The sequence below is a fragment of the Grus americana genome, chromosome 1 (genome assembly GCF_028858705.1).
Source record: "Grus americana isolate bGruAme1 chromosome 1, bGruAme1.mat, whole genome shotgun sequence".
Lineage (NCBI taxonomy): Eukaryota > Metazoa > Chordata > Aves > Gruiformes > Gruidae > Grus > Grus americana.
The window spans coordinates 131,059,978-131,075,511 of NC_072852.1; the positions used below are offsets into that span (position 1 = coordinate 131,059,978).

Genomic DNA, 15,534 nt, shown 5'->3' on the forward strand with positions numbered 1-15,534 from the left:
ACAAAATGAAGAAGTGTTGTTTCATGTTTTCTTTTGCCTTGGTTAGTAACGTTTTCCAAAGAAAAAGAAGGCCACCAGTATTTCCCATTTGCCAGGAAAACACACCTCCTAATATACAACTCAGCCACATAAAAAGAAGTCATCTGAGCAATCAGCCCATGAAGACAGACACTACAATTTTTTTGGTAGACAGTTTGAGAGAAAAACTATCATCAATAAGTGAAATACTTTTCAAACAGTGGCCATTTCAGTAGCTAACTGTGTTTTCAAGGTACAAATATCAGAATAACTGGTGGGATGTTCTTCCTGTCTGCTGAAACAGTAGTACTGAGCACACATGCCTTAAAGGCAGAAGTGCTCTTTCAGCACTGTCACACTAGAGAAAAACCCATTTTAATTTATTTACATGTACAGATATTTTATACTCATCCTTATCAACAGCTAATAACAAAAGACATTTTAGAGAACAACAAAGCCAAAAAACCCAATAGCTAACTACTATTTCAGTAAATAGAAGCCATAGTGTAATTATTAACATTATTTCCCCTAATCAATGCTCCACAAAATGTGACAGCATTAAAATGCATTTGCTTAATGATTTGACGGGTTTTGATAGCCTAAGATATTATAACTCTCAATCAGATGTCATAGGGAGGAGTAAAATAGTAAGCACACAAAACCAGAACAACTTTACACTGGAACATCTACACCCCTCTCACTGCTCTGTAAAAACACATTATGCTTATTATGACACAACATATTTCACTATCTTACCACTACAGTGGTTTCATGTTTTACATGTGAGTAATCCTTTCAGTTTTAAGAAATCCTGCTAAGGGGCATTAACTCATTGAAAAGTCCTTAATGACAAGAACAGCCTCATGTGAGACAGTCCAACCCTGCTATGGCAGCCATCCTGCACTCCTAACTCAGAGGAAGTGTTAATCTGGTTCTCTGTAGCAAATTGTGGAAAGCAGGAGTAGGCAGACAGAAGTTCAGGCTACATCATCTGCTGAGATAGTCCTCCCTCAGCTTCTCTCCTGAACCCAAACACGCCAGATGGAAATATCCTACAGTACGTTGGCTGGACCGTGGCAATATACATCCATGGTATACACGATTCAGATGCAGATAAGCCCTGTTTTACTCCAAGCTGACCAAAACCTAGAAGGCTGCATCAGCAGAGGCTCTACATCACATTAACGTAAACCAGCTCTAATCAGGAGATAGTAGATTTGGCTTATCAAACCAATACAGTCGTGCAACTTCTGCATGGTGGAGATGACAGGCAGACTGCATACATACGTGGAATACACCAAGTAGATGTGCTATGGAAGAAATCAATCTTAGATGGTCTAGTTTTAGGAAGAACTTTATTTTCTTGACACGTTCCACAGCAAGAAAAATGAATGCATTAAGGTGTTTCAAGCACTTTTTATTAATGTACTTACTTCAGCATTAAGATCTTGAAGAATATCCCCTAGTAAATCATCCTTTGACAGGTCCACAATTTTCTGTAAGATAACACATTAGCCAAACAGTTCTTAGTTATACACGCAAATGCAATCAGGAGACAGAAGCAAAGGACTAAAGGGTTTCTACAAAACACACACAACATTTTCAGGAACACCCCCTACACAAGAGATTGTAATAGGAGTTTATGTCTTGCTAGACACAAGAAAATTAAATGAGCCCTTGCTTTATTCTACTCCCACTGAAACACTGCAAATAGGTTAGAAAACTTTAAATTCAAAAATGTAAAAACTTACATCTGTGTTTTTCTTCCCAGCATTGGCCATAAACATAGACTTAATTGTGTTTGGCTTTGACACCACAGATTTTTTCACATTCTTTTTACCAGCCATAGATGTTTTGCCACCTTTTCCTACAAAAAATATAAAATTGTAAATTCTGCATCAGAAAAGCTCAATGTTTAAGGGTCCAGTTATTAGCAGGAATAGATAGCTGTGGTAGTCTACTTCTTTCTTTCTTCCACTTTTACACTGCTGGCTGAAATGAAGCCTAATCAACTTTCATTTACTGTCAGGTTTCTAACGGCTGTCATGTGCACACACCAAAAAAAAAAAAGCTAAACCCTATCAGCACCCTATCTTTCTTAGTCACATCAGAGATGCTCTTTGCATACTCAGGTTCATACTACAGAAAAGGACCGAGATACTTTACATGGAAGCATCTCCAAAAAAAACCTGCGAGTGTCCATGAGTTTGGCACTAGGCTTGGATTCTCAACATCAAACTCAATTTCTCAGTTTACCACCCACTTCATAAAAGTTGGCAAAATCATTTGATCCCAGATCCTTAAAAGCATGCAAGTATTTTAGTGACAAGAGAGACTACACATGCTTTAGACACTGGCTTTGGAAACCAAGATCATTGCTAGATGCATTTGTTCTAGCAGTGAATGTATATCCCACAGAAGACTGTAAGCAAAATTGCCCCAGTAGTGCTGAAGTGGTTAGCAGTGATTTGACCTCAGTTTGTGGACCTCTATCTTCTGCATCACAGGGGCTAAACAAAATCCACAGTCACCAGGCATAGAACTACAGAGCTTCAAGTCACATGTCATTTGACCATATTCACTACAATACTAATGCCAAAAAGCTGCCTGTTTTAGATATCTTTTAAAAGCCACTGGAAGACTTTCTGGAGTGGTCATGGTCAACCTACCTTTCTTATTGGAACCAAGAGCATCATCATCCAGATCTTCATCAAAGATTTCCCTTCCATCTTCTATATAACCTACCCCATCTGTAGAAAAACAAATTGTTAAAAATTTACATTTTAAATTCTGTCTTCTGATATTTTAAAATATATTCATAATCCAAAGTTTTACATATTTAAATACTTTTTCCCCTTTAATACAGAGCAAAAGTTATAAATGCAAAAGTGTTAAAAACTATAGCACTCAGCTGTATCATTTATTAGACTAAATATATTATTACATGTTTAATTAGATATTATCAATTACAGCACTTCTTTTTAAAGTTCTATCACTGATAACTGGAAATAAAATTTCAAAAACAGTTCTTAATGGAAAAATATTTTCATTACCATCCTAACACACTACTATGAGAACAATGCAAAAAATTCATTTCCATATAAAAGCTTATCTTTTTCTTGTCTCCTAAAACAATTTGTAAGAGTACTAACTATAACTTGCCTCAAATCATGAGCATTAGGAAGTCTAACTGAGTTATAATAATATTACCAAAATAACTCTCCAAATGAATGTGAACTTACCATCATCGACAATCCAGTCATCATCCTGACGTTCTCTGACCATCTTGGAGTATTCGTCTTCATCTACTTCATCATAAACACCTGTGAACTCTTCAACCTACAGTTAAGGTATGGAAACTGTTAATCCTCAGTATACCATTACTGATTAATATAGGTCATCAGTAAGAACATAAAAGTTCCCCAGAAATGCACAGTTTCCTACACTGTTACATTGTTCATAACTAGGAAGCACACTTATGCATTCAATTTAAGATTCTTTTTTGGCAGTGACAAAAGACACAGTATATTGAAACTCAAAATCTGCTGAAGCACTGGGAGAGATTTCTTTTGAAACTGACTTCCTTTATTGCTCATTTCGCATGACACCACCCCCACCCCACCCCCCAAAAAAAAAAACCACCAAAAAAATAAAAATCCTAGCAATTGAGACTTCTAACCTTTGGCTCTCGTCTCAAACACCAAGATGAGTTCAATGAAAAGGAAGGTGATTTGATGTTCCCAAGCATAATCTGAAAAATGCCCTTTTGTGCCTCAATTTGCATGTTAATGATCTACACACTTCAGGCTTTAGATTTATCCACCTCAATGTGGAAGTCACTTCCTGTTGGCATTACAATTAATTGGACAGCATCAATGTTATACTGCCAGACTTCAGTTCTACCAGTTAAATACTTACATTTTGTCTTTTTCTGGAAACACAGCATATCAATATTAATATTTTTCAGTCACATAAAGCTTTGAAATTCATTTAAAGTTTAAAATCATTTGAAGTTAAAAAAAAAAAGTACTTCCCATCATAACATTAATTACACAATTAAATTTTAAAAGTTGGTCCTTCCCTGTAGGATAGTTATCAAGCAATACCAAACATGTTTGACTTGCAGTTAATGAAACTGTTCTAGTTTTGAAAACAGGAAGAAACAAATAAATGATACTAGAAAGCAGCAAAACAATTGCAGTTACATTCTGAAAAACATACACTGTTAAAAAACAAAAGCTGATCTGAAAGGCAGATTTTGTTTCCCGTAACTTTTAGATATGTAAAAACAGTAGTTAAGCATCTCAGCTCACATCCACTTTTTATTACAAAGATGAGGAATTTTCACCTCATATTTTATTTTTTCACCAGCTTTGGCTTTTTTCAGACGTTCCAGCGCTTCTTGCTGGCCTCTTCTAGACTTCTTCTCACGTCTAGAACGTGATGCTGCAAAACTTCCAGACTCATGCATAGCTGCAATTAATTAAAAACAAGAGAAATAAGTCTAGTAATGAGCTGCTGTTACCTTTGGTACTTAGTGTTCAGTGATGTATTAATAGATGGCTGCAGTTTTGCTTAAAATGAACATAGAGACCTCCTTGGCTAAAAGCACACAGATGGCTCTTGATAAGCCAACTCTGGAATTATACTGAAGGCATGGTCTCAGATAGACACCGAGATCAGACTTCGTGCCAGTTCACACTCAACAAGAAGCTACCACCTAGATTTCCAAAGCACCTCTCAAATCTCATAAACCCCTATCTGAAAAGGATCCCCCCCACTCTTTCCTTGGGAATTTCCAGCTCCTTTTATTTTGCATGTCTCCATGACAACTCAGGAACAGACAGACTTGGAAAAGGCCTATATTGCTACAAAGCAGTAATGTGTTTTTTTAGGCAGTTTCACAAGGTTTAAGAGTGCAGCTAGATCAAGACAAACTAGTAACCTGTTGACAGCAGAAGACTGCCACCCCATTTGCTTGTACACTTTCTTCCCTTTGCAACGCTCCTCCCAGCAAGGTGCTCCCCGCTTCTCTTGACCTTTTTCTCTGGGTTTTTTTTTTTTTGAGGGGGACACATTTATCTGACCACAGAGAATGAATGGTCCCAAACCAACTTATGAAAGCAAACAACTAGCCCAACAACAAGACTACGGGTTTTGTGTGACAAGCCGAATCCCGCAGCTGCAGTCGGAGACGACCCAGGGCTGCACAAGCAGCCAGGCCAGGCCAAGCCAGGCAGAGGAGAAGGCTAGTCCCTTTCTGGTGACAGCAGGAGGCCAAACTGTTAGTAGAGACGCACCTTGGCAGTGTGGCTGAAGCCAATAAGTAAGGATTTGTATTGTTACAGGCTGGAATGCACTGAAAAGGAGCATTCACACTGACCCGTAACACGTGGAAGAACTGCAAAGATCTAACACTTTAGGTGTATTTATACAAGATTTGCTGACAATCGTTTGATTTTACTGTAAGCAAGCGCCTAAGGCAACATGCTCCTCCTGAGACAAACGTATTTCCACCCCCGGCTGAGACCACCCGCGCCTGCCGGCGCTCTCGGCAGTGAAATGCCGGCGCGTCCCCCAGCTGTGAGCGCCCGAGCCGGCGGCCCGTGAGGCGGAGGTAAGCCCACATACAGCCTTTCCGCCCGGGATAACCCGGCATCACCGCTGTGCGGAAACCAGCGCCGGCGCGGGGCAGCGGTGCGGGGCCCGCCAGAAGCCGGCCCTCCCGGTATAACACACACCCCCCCCCCCGCTCGGGCAGCGCAGCTACCGCCCCGCCAAGTCACCCCAAGGCGGGGAGACGTGGGACGCAGCGGGCTCCCGCCCCCCCGGTGCCGCCGCTCAGCCCCGGCCCCCCGTAGCCGATGGACCCTCTCGGAGCGCTGCCCCCCACCCGCCCCCTGCTCGCCGCGCACGCGCCCTCCCGCACCCGCGCGGGCACCCGGTGCGCGCGCGCTCTCCTCCCTCCCTTCACCCCACCTCCCCGCCCCGAGCGCCGCTGCCCTGTTGCCCCCCCCCCCGCCCTCCGTCGCCTAAAACCGAAACGATGGCAGCCTCCGCCCCAGGCGCCCGCACGCCCCGTCCCCCCGAGCGAGCGCCCCGCGGGCCTCACCGTCCCGGCTCTGAGTGCCGCTCTCGGCCATGGCGCCCGCGCGCTCCGCTCGCGCCAAGGCTCCCGAAAGTGGCGCGAGACGGGAGCCCCGCGAGCCGCCGCCGGGGCGGCAGCCAATCAGCAGCCGCGGCGGCGGCTCCGGCCGCCCTGCGCGGGGGCGGGCCCGGCGTCGCCGCCCGGGGCGGGGTACGAGCTGCGGCCGCCGGTGGGGCGGAGGGGAGCGTGGGTGGCCGCGGGAAGCGGCCTCCGTCCACCTCCCTCCCCAGAGCCCAGCGCGGGAAGGAAGCCCCGAGCCAGGCGGAGCCACTTCCTGGGCGAGGCCTGTGCCGCCGCCGCTGGCGCGTGTCGGCTTGGGCTCTGTCCGAGGCCTGGGCTGGCGCCTCCGGTCGCAGCAGGAGCCCCTGCCAAGACGTTGCGCGTAGATGCGCTCGTTAATTCATCCCAAGGGTTCCGAGTAAGGGCGGCAGCAGGTCAGCGCCATCCAGTGAGTTGCGTCTGAGGGATCTCCAGCAGGGCTCCCACCTGCTGCAAGGACGTAGGGGCCCATAAACCGTAGTGGTATGGTGCCTTCCTTGGGGCAAAATAATGTAAATGCACACGCCTGAATTGGGAGAAGGTGGTTTGAGATTTCAGCCATCTCAAAACTGGAGCCAAGCTGTAGCGTAAGGGTCGGGGACTGCCTGCGACAGCATTGTCAGCAGGTCGGTAGCTGCTGAGAGAAATGGGCGTTTGTCATGCAGTTTTAAACAGTATATATAGGGGGTGATCATGGCAGACTACGAATAACATCTATAATAGCTATGGTTTTCTTCTCATGTATTTAGAGTATGTACCGTTATCCTCTGTTACGAGTTTCAGGAACTGTTTCAGTAAATTACTCCCTAGTCTCTTCAGAGACAGGTAGTGGTCAGCCAGTTTAGTGACAAAATAGGTAACAAACTGGATGCCCTCCTATTTCCCAAATCCCTTTACCTTTTTTCCCTTCCTTGCTAGACATGAAATAAAATAGATTCAGACTGCATTTCTTAAGAGGCAAGCGCACGGAGGGTTCAGAGAAAAGACCTGTTAGCTTTTGCCTTGCATACACCTGATTTGGGGGGCGGACCAAAGGCTGGGTGTGTTCTGCTCATCTTGACCCAGCAGCAAAGCAGCAATGCCTTCACTCACATGAGTCAAGAGTATTATACACCAGCCTTCAGCTGAGGAGCAAGAGCTGTGTCTGGAAAAGGATATATTTCAGTCTCAAGTATATTTGGAAATGTTTATAAAAGCATCAGTTAAGACAACTGAAGCTTTACAAGTACTGTCCTCTAAAATGGCTTAGATCTGCTTAGAACCGTGATCTTTTTTCAGGTGTCATCAGTGTTGGCCAGTCACTACCCAAAGAACTTACCACCTTTATTTGCAGAATTTTCTGGAGAAGCCTTTGCTGCTCATGAAAATATGCGGGCACTGACCCCAGCTTCTTGCAAAGGCAGGTGGTACCAACGCTTCAGAGCTGTTTGAGAGCAAATAGGACTCTGTCCTTAGGGCTGATACGCTGTTCCAGCTAGTGTTAGCTAGTATTATATGGCCTGATTATAGTATTTTCGGCTATTGAGAAGAGAATTTTTATGGTTCTGGGACTGAAAATTATTTTCCTTCTCCACAAGGACACCTTTGCATTGACAAGAGAAAAATAATTAAAAAAAACCAACCCCACACTGATGCTTCTAACTTATCTATCCATTTGCTAGTACAACACTGCCTCTCACTGCTGGACCTAGCCTTAGATAGAAGCAGAAGAACCACTCTAATCACCTGTAGCAGCTCCCTGGTGCCAAAAGAGACCAGTCTGCTCCCCCAGCCACCCCAACAGCCAGAATGCCTGTTCCCAGGTACTCGAGAGAATAAGACCACCCCTCTCAGCAGTAGCTAGTCATTACATCAGCTTGGCTGTAGCAAACCCACATCCTTGGAAACACTGACAGCTATCAGAAGTGTCATGGTTTAACCCCAGCCAGTAATAAAGCAGCAGCAGCAGCCACTCGCTCACCCCTCCCTCCCTAAGGGGATAGGGAGGAGAATGGAATAAAACCTTGTGGGTTGGGATAAAGACAGTTTAATAGGATAACAAAGGAAGAAAATTATAATAATAATAGTAGTAACAATAATAACAATAACAACAACAATCATCATCATCATAATACAAGTGATGCACAAATGCAATTGTCCACCACATGCAGAAGGAAAAAACCAACCCGATGCCCTGTCTGTTTCCAAGCAGCAAATCAGCCGCCAGAGTAGCTTTGCCAGTTATATCTGGAGTATAATGTTGTATGGTGGGGAACATCCCTTTGGCCAGCCTGGGCCAGCTGTCCTGGCTGTGCTCTCCCAGCTTCTGGTGCACCTGGCAGGGCGTGAGAGGCTGAAAAGTCCTTGACTTAGTGTAGGCATACAACTACCCAGCAACAACTAAACACATCAGTGTGTTATCAGCATTGTTCTCACACTAAATGCAAAACACAGCACTATACTGGCTACTAGAAAGAAAATTAACTCTATCTCAGCTGAACCCAGGACAGGAAGAATGCTTGTGTGACCTACAGATGGCCTTTCATGCGTGTATCCACTGTTTGTTTGGGTTTTTTCTGTTTTTAAACACATGCAGAAAACAAGATCACATCACTGAGCATGATGTGGGGTTCAAATTCAGAAGCTACTCAATTTTTTAAGCTACAATAGAGAAATGTTTATAGAACAACACAGTCATAAAATTGTTCAGTTTGAATAAAAATAAAGTGATACTGCATTTCACATATACCTAGCTTTCACATGCTTTGGAATTTTGAATTGACTGGATTTTAATGCTTTTGATTAAAATAAAACAATACACAAACAGTTGCATGTTTGCAATTCAGGTGATGCCATGATTTGAGCCGGTACACAGTGATACAGTTAATTAACCAAACTGAAGTTGTTGCCATAGCTCCACTGTGGGACAGCGCAGATCAAACAAAAGTCTTTTTCATGAACGCTAGTTCAATCCTGACATTCATCTCTGGCCATGACAAGAATGCATCTGTTTCCCACAGCACAGCATAACAAGCATATTTAAATACTGCAGGGGAAAAAAAAAAAAAGTGTGTGGGGAGGGAGGCAGAAGATGTGCTTCGCTTTGGAAAAAAAAATAAATAACCCAGCAAGATTTGGGACTTCCTCTACTAAATGGCTTTATCACAGCAGAGTACTTTGAGCTGATCTTTAACCTCCCTTGGGACAGTGATACAACAACAACTTGGCATGACCTTTGCTCGATTTTATTTAAGTACAAGAAGTGGGAATTCTGCTGTGCAGTTCAGAGCCACCCAAGGTTCTCTCAAGGAAAGTGTGACAGCTACGGAGAAAAGGGGAAGAGAAGCACCGTAATGAAGATGCTAGGCAGCCAAAAACACGGTACAGAAGAGGAAGCTCAGGAAACTCCCAGATTTCAACGAAAGGTGACAAAGATGTATTTTCCGTGTTGTTTTCTTAGAGCTATAATTTAAATACATAACTTATGAGTAGAAAATATTGTAAACTCATTGCAAGAGCTCCAAGATAATATAAAAAGTAGTACATACTAACATAGGAAAGTAGAAATGGGGTATAGTATCAAACCTAACTTAAAAGGACAAAATTATTACAGTATTGAGGATTATTCTTGTCTTCCTTTCTATGTCTAGGGCATACATGATCTGTCTCAAAGACAGTAGGACAAAAAGTTAAAGCTCTCAGATTCAGACATTGCATGTTTAGCTTATGGTTTGTAATTTTTTTGATGATGGAAAAAATCTGTTGAAACTAAGAGAGGTGGCATGAAAATCAGAACGTGAGTAAACCATGAATTATAGTGAGGTAGCAAATTCACCTGTGCTATGTCTAACTCAAAATGCCTAAACATTATTCTATCATTGTTAAGTACAGACTGTCTTTGTGGAGAATTGCGTGTGTGTGCATGCTAGAGCTCAGGATATGAGTGTATATGCTCTATGTGTATGTTTCCTACAAATATGGAGTATTTAATTCTCTTACTTTTAATAGAATCATGGAATCATTTAGGTTGGAAAAGACCTTTAAGATCATTGAGTCCAATCATAAACCTAACACTGCCAAGTCCAACCACTAAACCATGTCCCTAAGCACCACGTCTACACGTCTTTTAAATACCTCCAGGGATGCTGACTCAAACACTTCCCTGGGCAGCCTGTTCCAATGCCTGACAACCCTTTTGGTGAAGAAATTTTTCCTAATACCCAATTTAAACCTTCCCTGGTGCAACTTGAGGCCATTTCCTCTTGTCCTATTGCTTGTTACTTGGGAGAAGAGACCAACACCCACCTGGCTACAGCCTCCTTTCAGGTAGTTGTAGAGAGCGATAAGGTCTCCCCTCACCTTCCTTTTCTCCAGACTAAACAACCCCGTTTCCCTCAGCTGCTCCTCATAAGGCTTCTGCTCTGGACCCTTCACCAGCTTCGTTGCCCTTCTCTGGACACGCTCCAGCACCTCAATGTCCTTCTTGTAGTGAGGGGCCCAAAACTGAACACAGCACTCAAGGTGCGGTCTCACCAGTGCCAAGTACAGGGGAACAATCACTTCCCTAGTCCTGCTGGCCACACTATGTCTGATACAAGCCAGGATGCTGTTGGCCTTCTTGGCCACCTGGGCACACTGCTGGCTCATATTCAACTGGCTGTCAACCAATACCCCCAGGTCCTTTTCTTGCCAGGCAGCTTTCCAGCCACTCTCCCCCAGCCTGTAGTGTTGCCTGGGGTTGTTGAGACCCAAGTGCAGGACCTGGCACTGAGCGTTGTTGAACCTCATACAGTTGGCCTCGGCCCATCGATCCAGATTGTGCAGATTCCTCTATAGACACTTCCTACCCTCAAGCAGATCAACACTACCATCCAACTTGGTGTCATCTGCAAACTGACTGAGGGTGCACTCAATCTCCTCATCCAGATCATTGATAAAGATATTAAAGAGAACTGGCCCCAGTACTGAGCCCTGGGGAGCACCACTTGTGACCAGCCACCAACTGGATTTAACTCCATTCCCCACAACTCTTTGGGCCCGGCCATCCAGCCAGTTTTTTACCCAGCGAAGTGTACACCCATCCAAGCCATGAGCAGCCAGTTTCTCCAGGAGAATGCTGTGGGAAACAGTGTCAAAGGCTTTACTAAAGTCCGGGTAGATAACATCCACAGCCTTGCCCTCATCCACTAAGCAGGTCACCTTGTCATAGAAGGAGATCAAGTTGGTCAAGCAGGACCCATGGGCTGACTGGGCCTGATCACCTGGTTGTCCTGTACATACCACATGATCTTTACATTGGTCTGAATTAATTCATGTTATCAGTCAATTAACAAAGTTTTTACATCTAATACGATCCAGCTCTGACTACTTCATTTCAGCAGCTGCTTACTAAACTACACTATTCATGTGACATTTCAACATGAATTACTTAACTGTATGGGGGGACTAAACTCCTACAGGAGCACAGATTACAGAAATTAAAAATGAAAAACCTCAAATTATTACTTACCAAGAGGTCTTTGTTTTCAAAACTCTTTGCAGGTAGCTAATTGATAGAAATATGAAGAAATAGATGCTTCTCTGTTTCTTTATCAGTAAAGACAATAATGCAAAATTTATGTTCAAAGGGTACGTTCCTCACTTACCAGGCCTGTAAATACATTTTGTTCACTGCACAGCTCTTTTTAATTTCCTGCCTGAGTTACCTGCTATCATCAGGATGAAGAGAATAAAGTCACTATTAGGATGTTAAGGCTTCGAAATGGAAACAGGAAATAGAAACTAGAACAGCACATTAATTTCCATTCTGGCAGAAAAAAGGGTCTATGGAATGAACATCCAGAGATACTTTTTAAAAAAAAACAAACACAAAACCAAACACATTAAATTCTGATTGTGGTTAAATTATAGCAAATCCTAGTAACTCGACCAGAACTGGTGGAGTTACACTAACCAGAACAGAGAGCAGAATCTCATCACCTGCTTGCCTAATACAATATACCTATTCAAGCCTAGCAGAAAAGTACAAAATATTATAATGTAAATTAAATAGGGAAGACAAGCTAGAGCAAACTCACAGAGAATGAGCCCTCACATAATTATAATGTCTAAGAATTCTGATGCCAATGGTATTCAAAAGCATACAGTTATTGCCACAGCATGAAGGTCTCTGTTTTAACTACTTTTAGCACTCTCTCTTTACAATCTCATAAAAATGAACAATTAATGTATAAGCAGAACATTCTTGCAGAGAGGCTGTTACATTTCAAGACCTGGCTGAAGATCAAATGCGCTTCCATTGGTGAATACTCTCAGCATTCACCGTTTCACATTTCTTGGGCAGAAAGGAGGAAAGCATCATGATATGCCGCAAAGTCTAGTTGTAATCATGACATCTCTCTGTTGCTGGTAAAGACTGTGCTCACAGCGTGGGGAGTAGCAATAACCGACTGCTCCCTGCAGGCAGGGAGCCCAGCATGGCGAGGCTGACAGGACAGCTGGGGCCCCAGCCCCTGAGGACCATGAGCAGGGCAGCCCAGGGATGGGAGGTAGGGTCAGCTCGGGGGGTCTGAGTTATGGCCTGTGCCGTCAGTCCTTGCCAGAACTGGGCTGTGGGACTGCTGGTTTCCAGCTCAGCCACAGCCATGCTCCAGCTTCCCAGCCGACCTTGGACCTACCTCGTCACCATGGACTCATCTGGTGATCCCTGGGCTGTGTCTGACCATGGTTACCATCATCGGGCCTGATCCCCGTCCCCACCCACAGGCTGACTTCATGGCTTGACCATGGACCTGCCTCATCACCATGGACTTGCCTGGTGATCACTGGGCTGCATCTGACCCAGGTTACCATCACTGGACCTGACCCTGAGTCACGTTTCTGGTTTGACCTTGGTCCTGCCTCATCACCATGGAGTTGTCTACTCTGGGACCTGGGCTGACCCTACCTCCCATCCCTGGGCAGGAGACCCAGGTGAGGCTGGTGGGGGTGTCAGTGCCCTCAGGGCCCTTGCAGCAGTCCCCCTCCCAACCAAGGTGTGTCCTCATGCCTTAGAGATCTGGGTTCAGAAGGGGTTTGCTGTAGAGTGATTTAATTGGTGTGGGTTTTCAGTGGGCTATTTCATGGACACTGAGCCAGGGCAGGGACAAGGGCCTGGGAAAGGGCTATGACAGAGGGGTCCTGTGGGTGGCAGGAACCCTGGAGGCCAATCCCTCAGGAGCTGGGGCTGGGTAGGGAGCCAGCATGGTGGGGACACCAAAGTCCAGGGTCAGGCTGATGACTCAGGAGGAATCACTGGAGAAGACCCACACAGCCATGGGCCAAGTTCCACTGGCTTAGGAAGGGCTTAGGAAGGCCTGAGCTAGTTGTCAGGATGCAGCAAGGGTCAGCTGCTCCCTAAGGACAGGGAGCCAATGACATGATATGGCTGGTGGGGTAGGGACCTTGCCACCCAGGGCCCCATCCCACAACCCCAAGCAAGGTGAGGTGGGCAGGCCCAGCTGAGAGTCCGGGTCATCAAACAAGATTTTGGACTTGCCTCATCACCACAGGCAAGCCAGGAACGCAAGTCAGGGTCAGGTCTGGTGATGCCCAGCAATCACCGGGCAAGTCCATGGTGATGAGGCAGGTCCTAGGCCAGAGTGGGAAATCAGTCCATGGGTTGAGGTCAAGATCAAGAGGGTCCATGGCCAGGCCCAGGTGCAATGCAGCTGGAGCCACACACTCCTACAGCATGGTTCAGGCATGGACTGAAAGCCTGGGGCTGAACTGAAGCGGGGCTCTTTGGTGCTTGGGCAGCAGGATATGAGGACGCTCCAGGTGAGGGTGGTCAGGGTTATTAAAGCCTATTAATGCATTCAGGGCACTGACACAGATCCTGTGTCAACCTAATCATATGGCCAGAGCCCTTCATTTATTATAACAAAATTTTACATACTGAATCACTTTCCCAGTTTATATTTGGCCTTCTGGTATCTTTAACGTTCCACTGTGCTAGGGCAGTGAAACTACAGAAGTTTAGTCTGTAAATTCAGTCACTAATTCTCTCATTCTTACATGTATTTTTCAAAAACTCATGACCTGCTTAGAAATTATTTAATCCACAAGTAATAATACAGAAACTGAGAAATTACTTTCCACTTTCCCTCTCATCTTTCAACCATAAGTACTTCCCCAGTTTTTCTACCTTTCCCATATGTACTGAAGCCCTTATGCTGCTAGTGTTCTTCCCCTTAAGACCACAGCATAAATAATTTCATCATCTTGCTGTAGCTAGCTTCTCATGTGTGTGGGAGCTTAGAATATTGGAAGGGACCTCTGGAGATCTCTAGTCCTCCTCCTGCTCAAAGCAGGCCCAGATAGAGCAGATAGTCAAACCAGACTGGACACGGCCTGAGCGATCTCAAGGATGGAGACTCCACAGCACCCTGTTCCGTGCATCCAGACAGTCTGTGGGGTAGGTTTACCTTCTCCCTGTCCCCCATCTCTCTTTCTATGCTCCACAGGCCTTCTAGAAGGCCACTTCTGAAAATGGTGAAGCCTCACTCCTCTGAGTCATCCAAAGGTAAAAAGAACGTAACTGATGTACCAGCCCATACCACCCCCTTTCAGACACGGCAGAGAGCCCACAGAAACACCAGCGCTATTGAATATGAAAACAAATTACAGTAATCTTATTTCAGTATCGTACCTGAGCAAAGTGTGAAAAATTAGTCCTAGGTCTTCCATTGTGTGGTAAGTACACATAGGTAAGGTTTGAGAAGCTTTACTGAAACTCAGTGAAAGGAGTAATGATTTTATTGACATACTTAAAGATAGGTAGGAATTCGTACAGGTCTGACAATCTGACTTTTGTGTTTAGCTATGTAATTCCAGAAAGCATATGAGGTTCTTTCTTGCTTTCCCGCAGTTGATTCTTTACATCTTATCTTCCTTCATTCTGTTTTTACAAATCAGAATTTCTTTAGGGAGTCTTTGCCCCTTCCCCCCTCCCCCTTTTTATTTACGTTAGTCTGTCAAAAAAGTAGCAAATGTAGCCTTTGACTAAATGAGGTTTGGGGCTTTTTTAATTAAAAAAAAGGATTTTTTTTGTCCTGTTTCCTAATACTTCTTTCCAGCTTCACTCTACAGAGTGTGACCTAGATTTTCTTTTACTGCATGCTATTCATGCCCCACTCAAAGCAGAATGATTAGCCTCCTTACGTCTTATATCTTGGGAGGAGTTGGTGCTTCTTTATTTAAAAACCTTATCACTATAGTGTACAAATGCCTCACAAATAGTGTAACACTTACCATCATAAAGGAGGGGTTGAGATTGTCTTTTCTGACAGGGAGGTGAGAGTAGAAAGGTT

The 15,534-nt window shown here is 44.4% G+C and overlaps 1 protein-coding gene across 6 annotated transcripts in view; it reads right to left on the minus strand.

The window, feature by feature from the left end:
* Window positions 1–6,369, minus strand: part of POLA1 (DNA polymerase alpha 1, catalytic subunit) — a 208,126-nt gene extending 201,757 nt beyond the window's left edge. For 5 of the 6 annotated variants that reach the window (XR_008574515.1, XM_054808263.1, XM_054808237.1 and 2 more), the window contains exons 1-6: window positions 6,131–6,369; window positions 4,367–4,491; window positions 3,261–3,357; window positions 2,688–2,768; window positions 1,770–1,885; window positions 1,452–1,514 (exon numbers count right to left, since the gene is read on the minus strand). Coding sequence is in view for 5 of the 6 variants with exons in the window: in XM_054808263.1 (XP_054664238.1) it covers window positions 1,452–1,514; window positions 1,770–1,885; window positions 2,688–2,768; window positions 3,261–3,357; window positions 4,367–4,491; window positions 6,131–6,161 (513 nt within the window). In the remaining variant the exon portion in view is untranslated. Of the gene's footprint in view, window positions 1–1,451; window positions 1,515–1,769; window positions 1,886–2,687; window positions 2,769–3,260; window positions 3,358–4,366; window positions 4,492–4,963; window positions 5,010–6,130 lie in introns of those variants that run through there. The other variant, XM_054808245.1, reaches the window with a different exon arrangement.
* Between the last annotated feature and the right edge of the window lie 9,165 nt (window positions 6,370–15,534).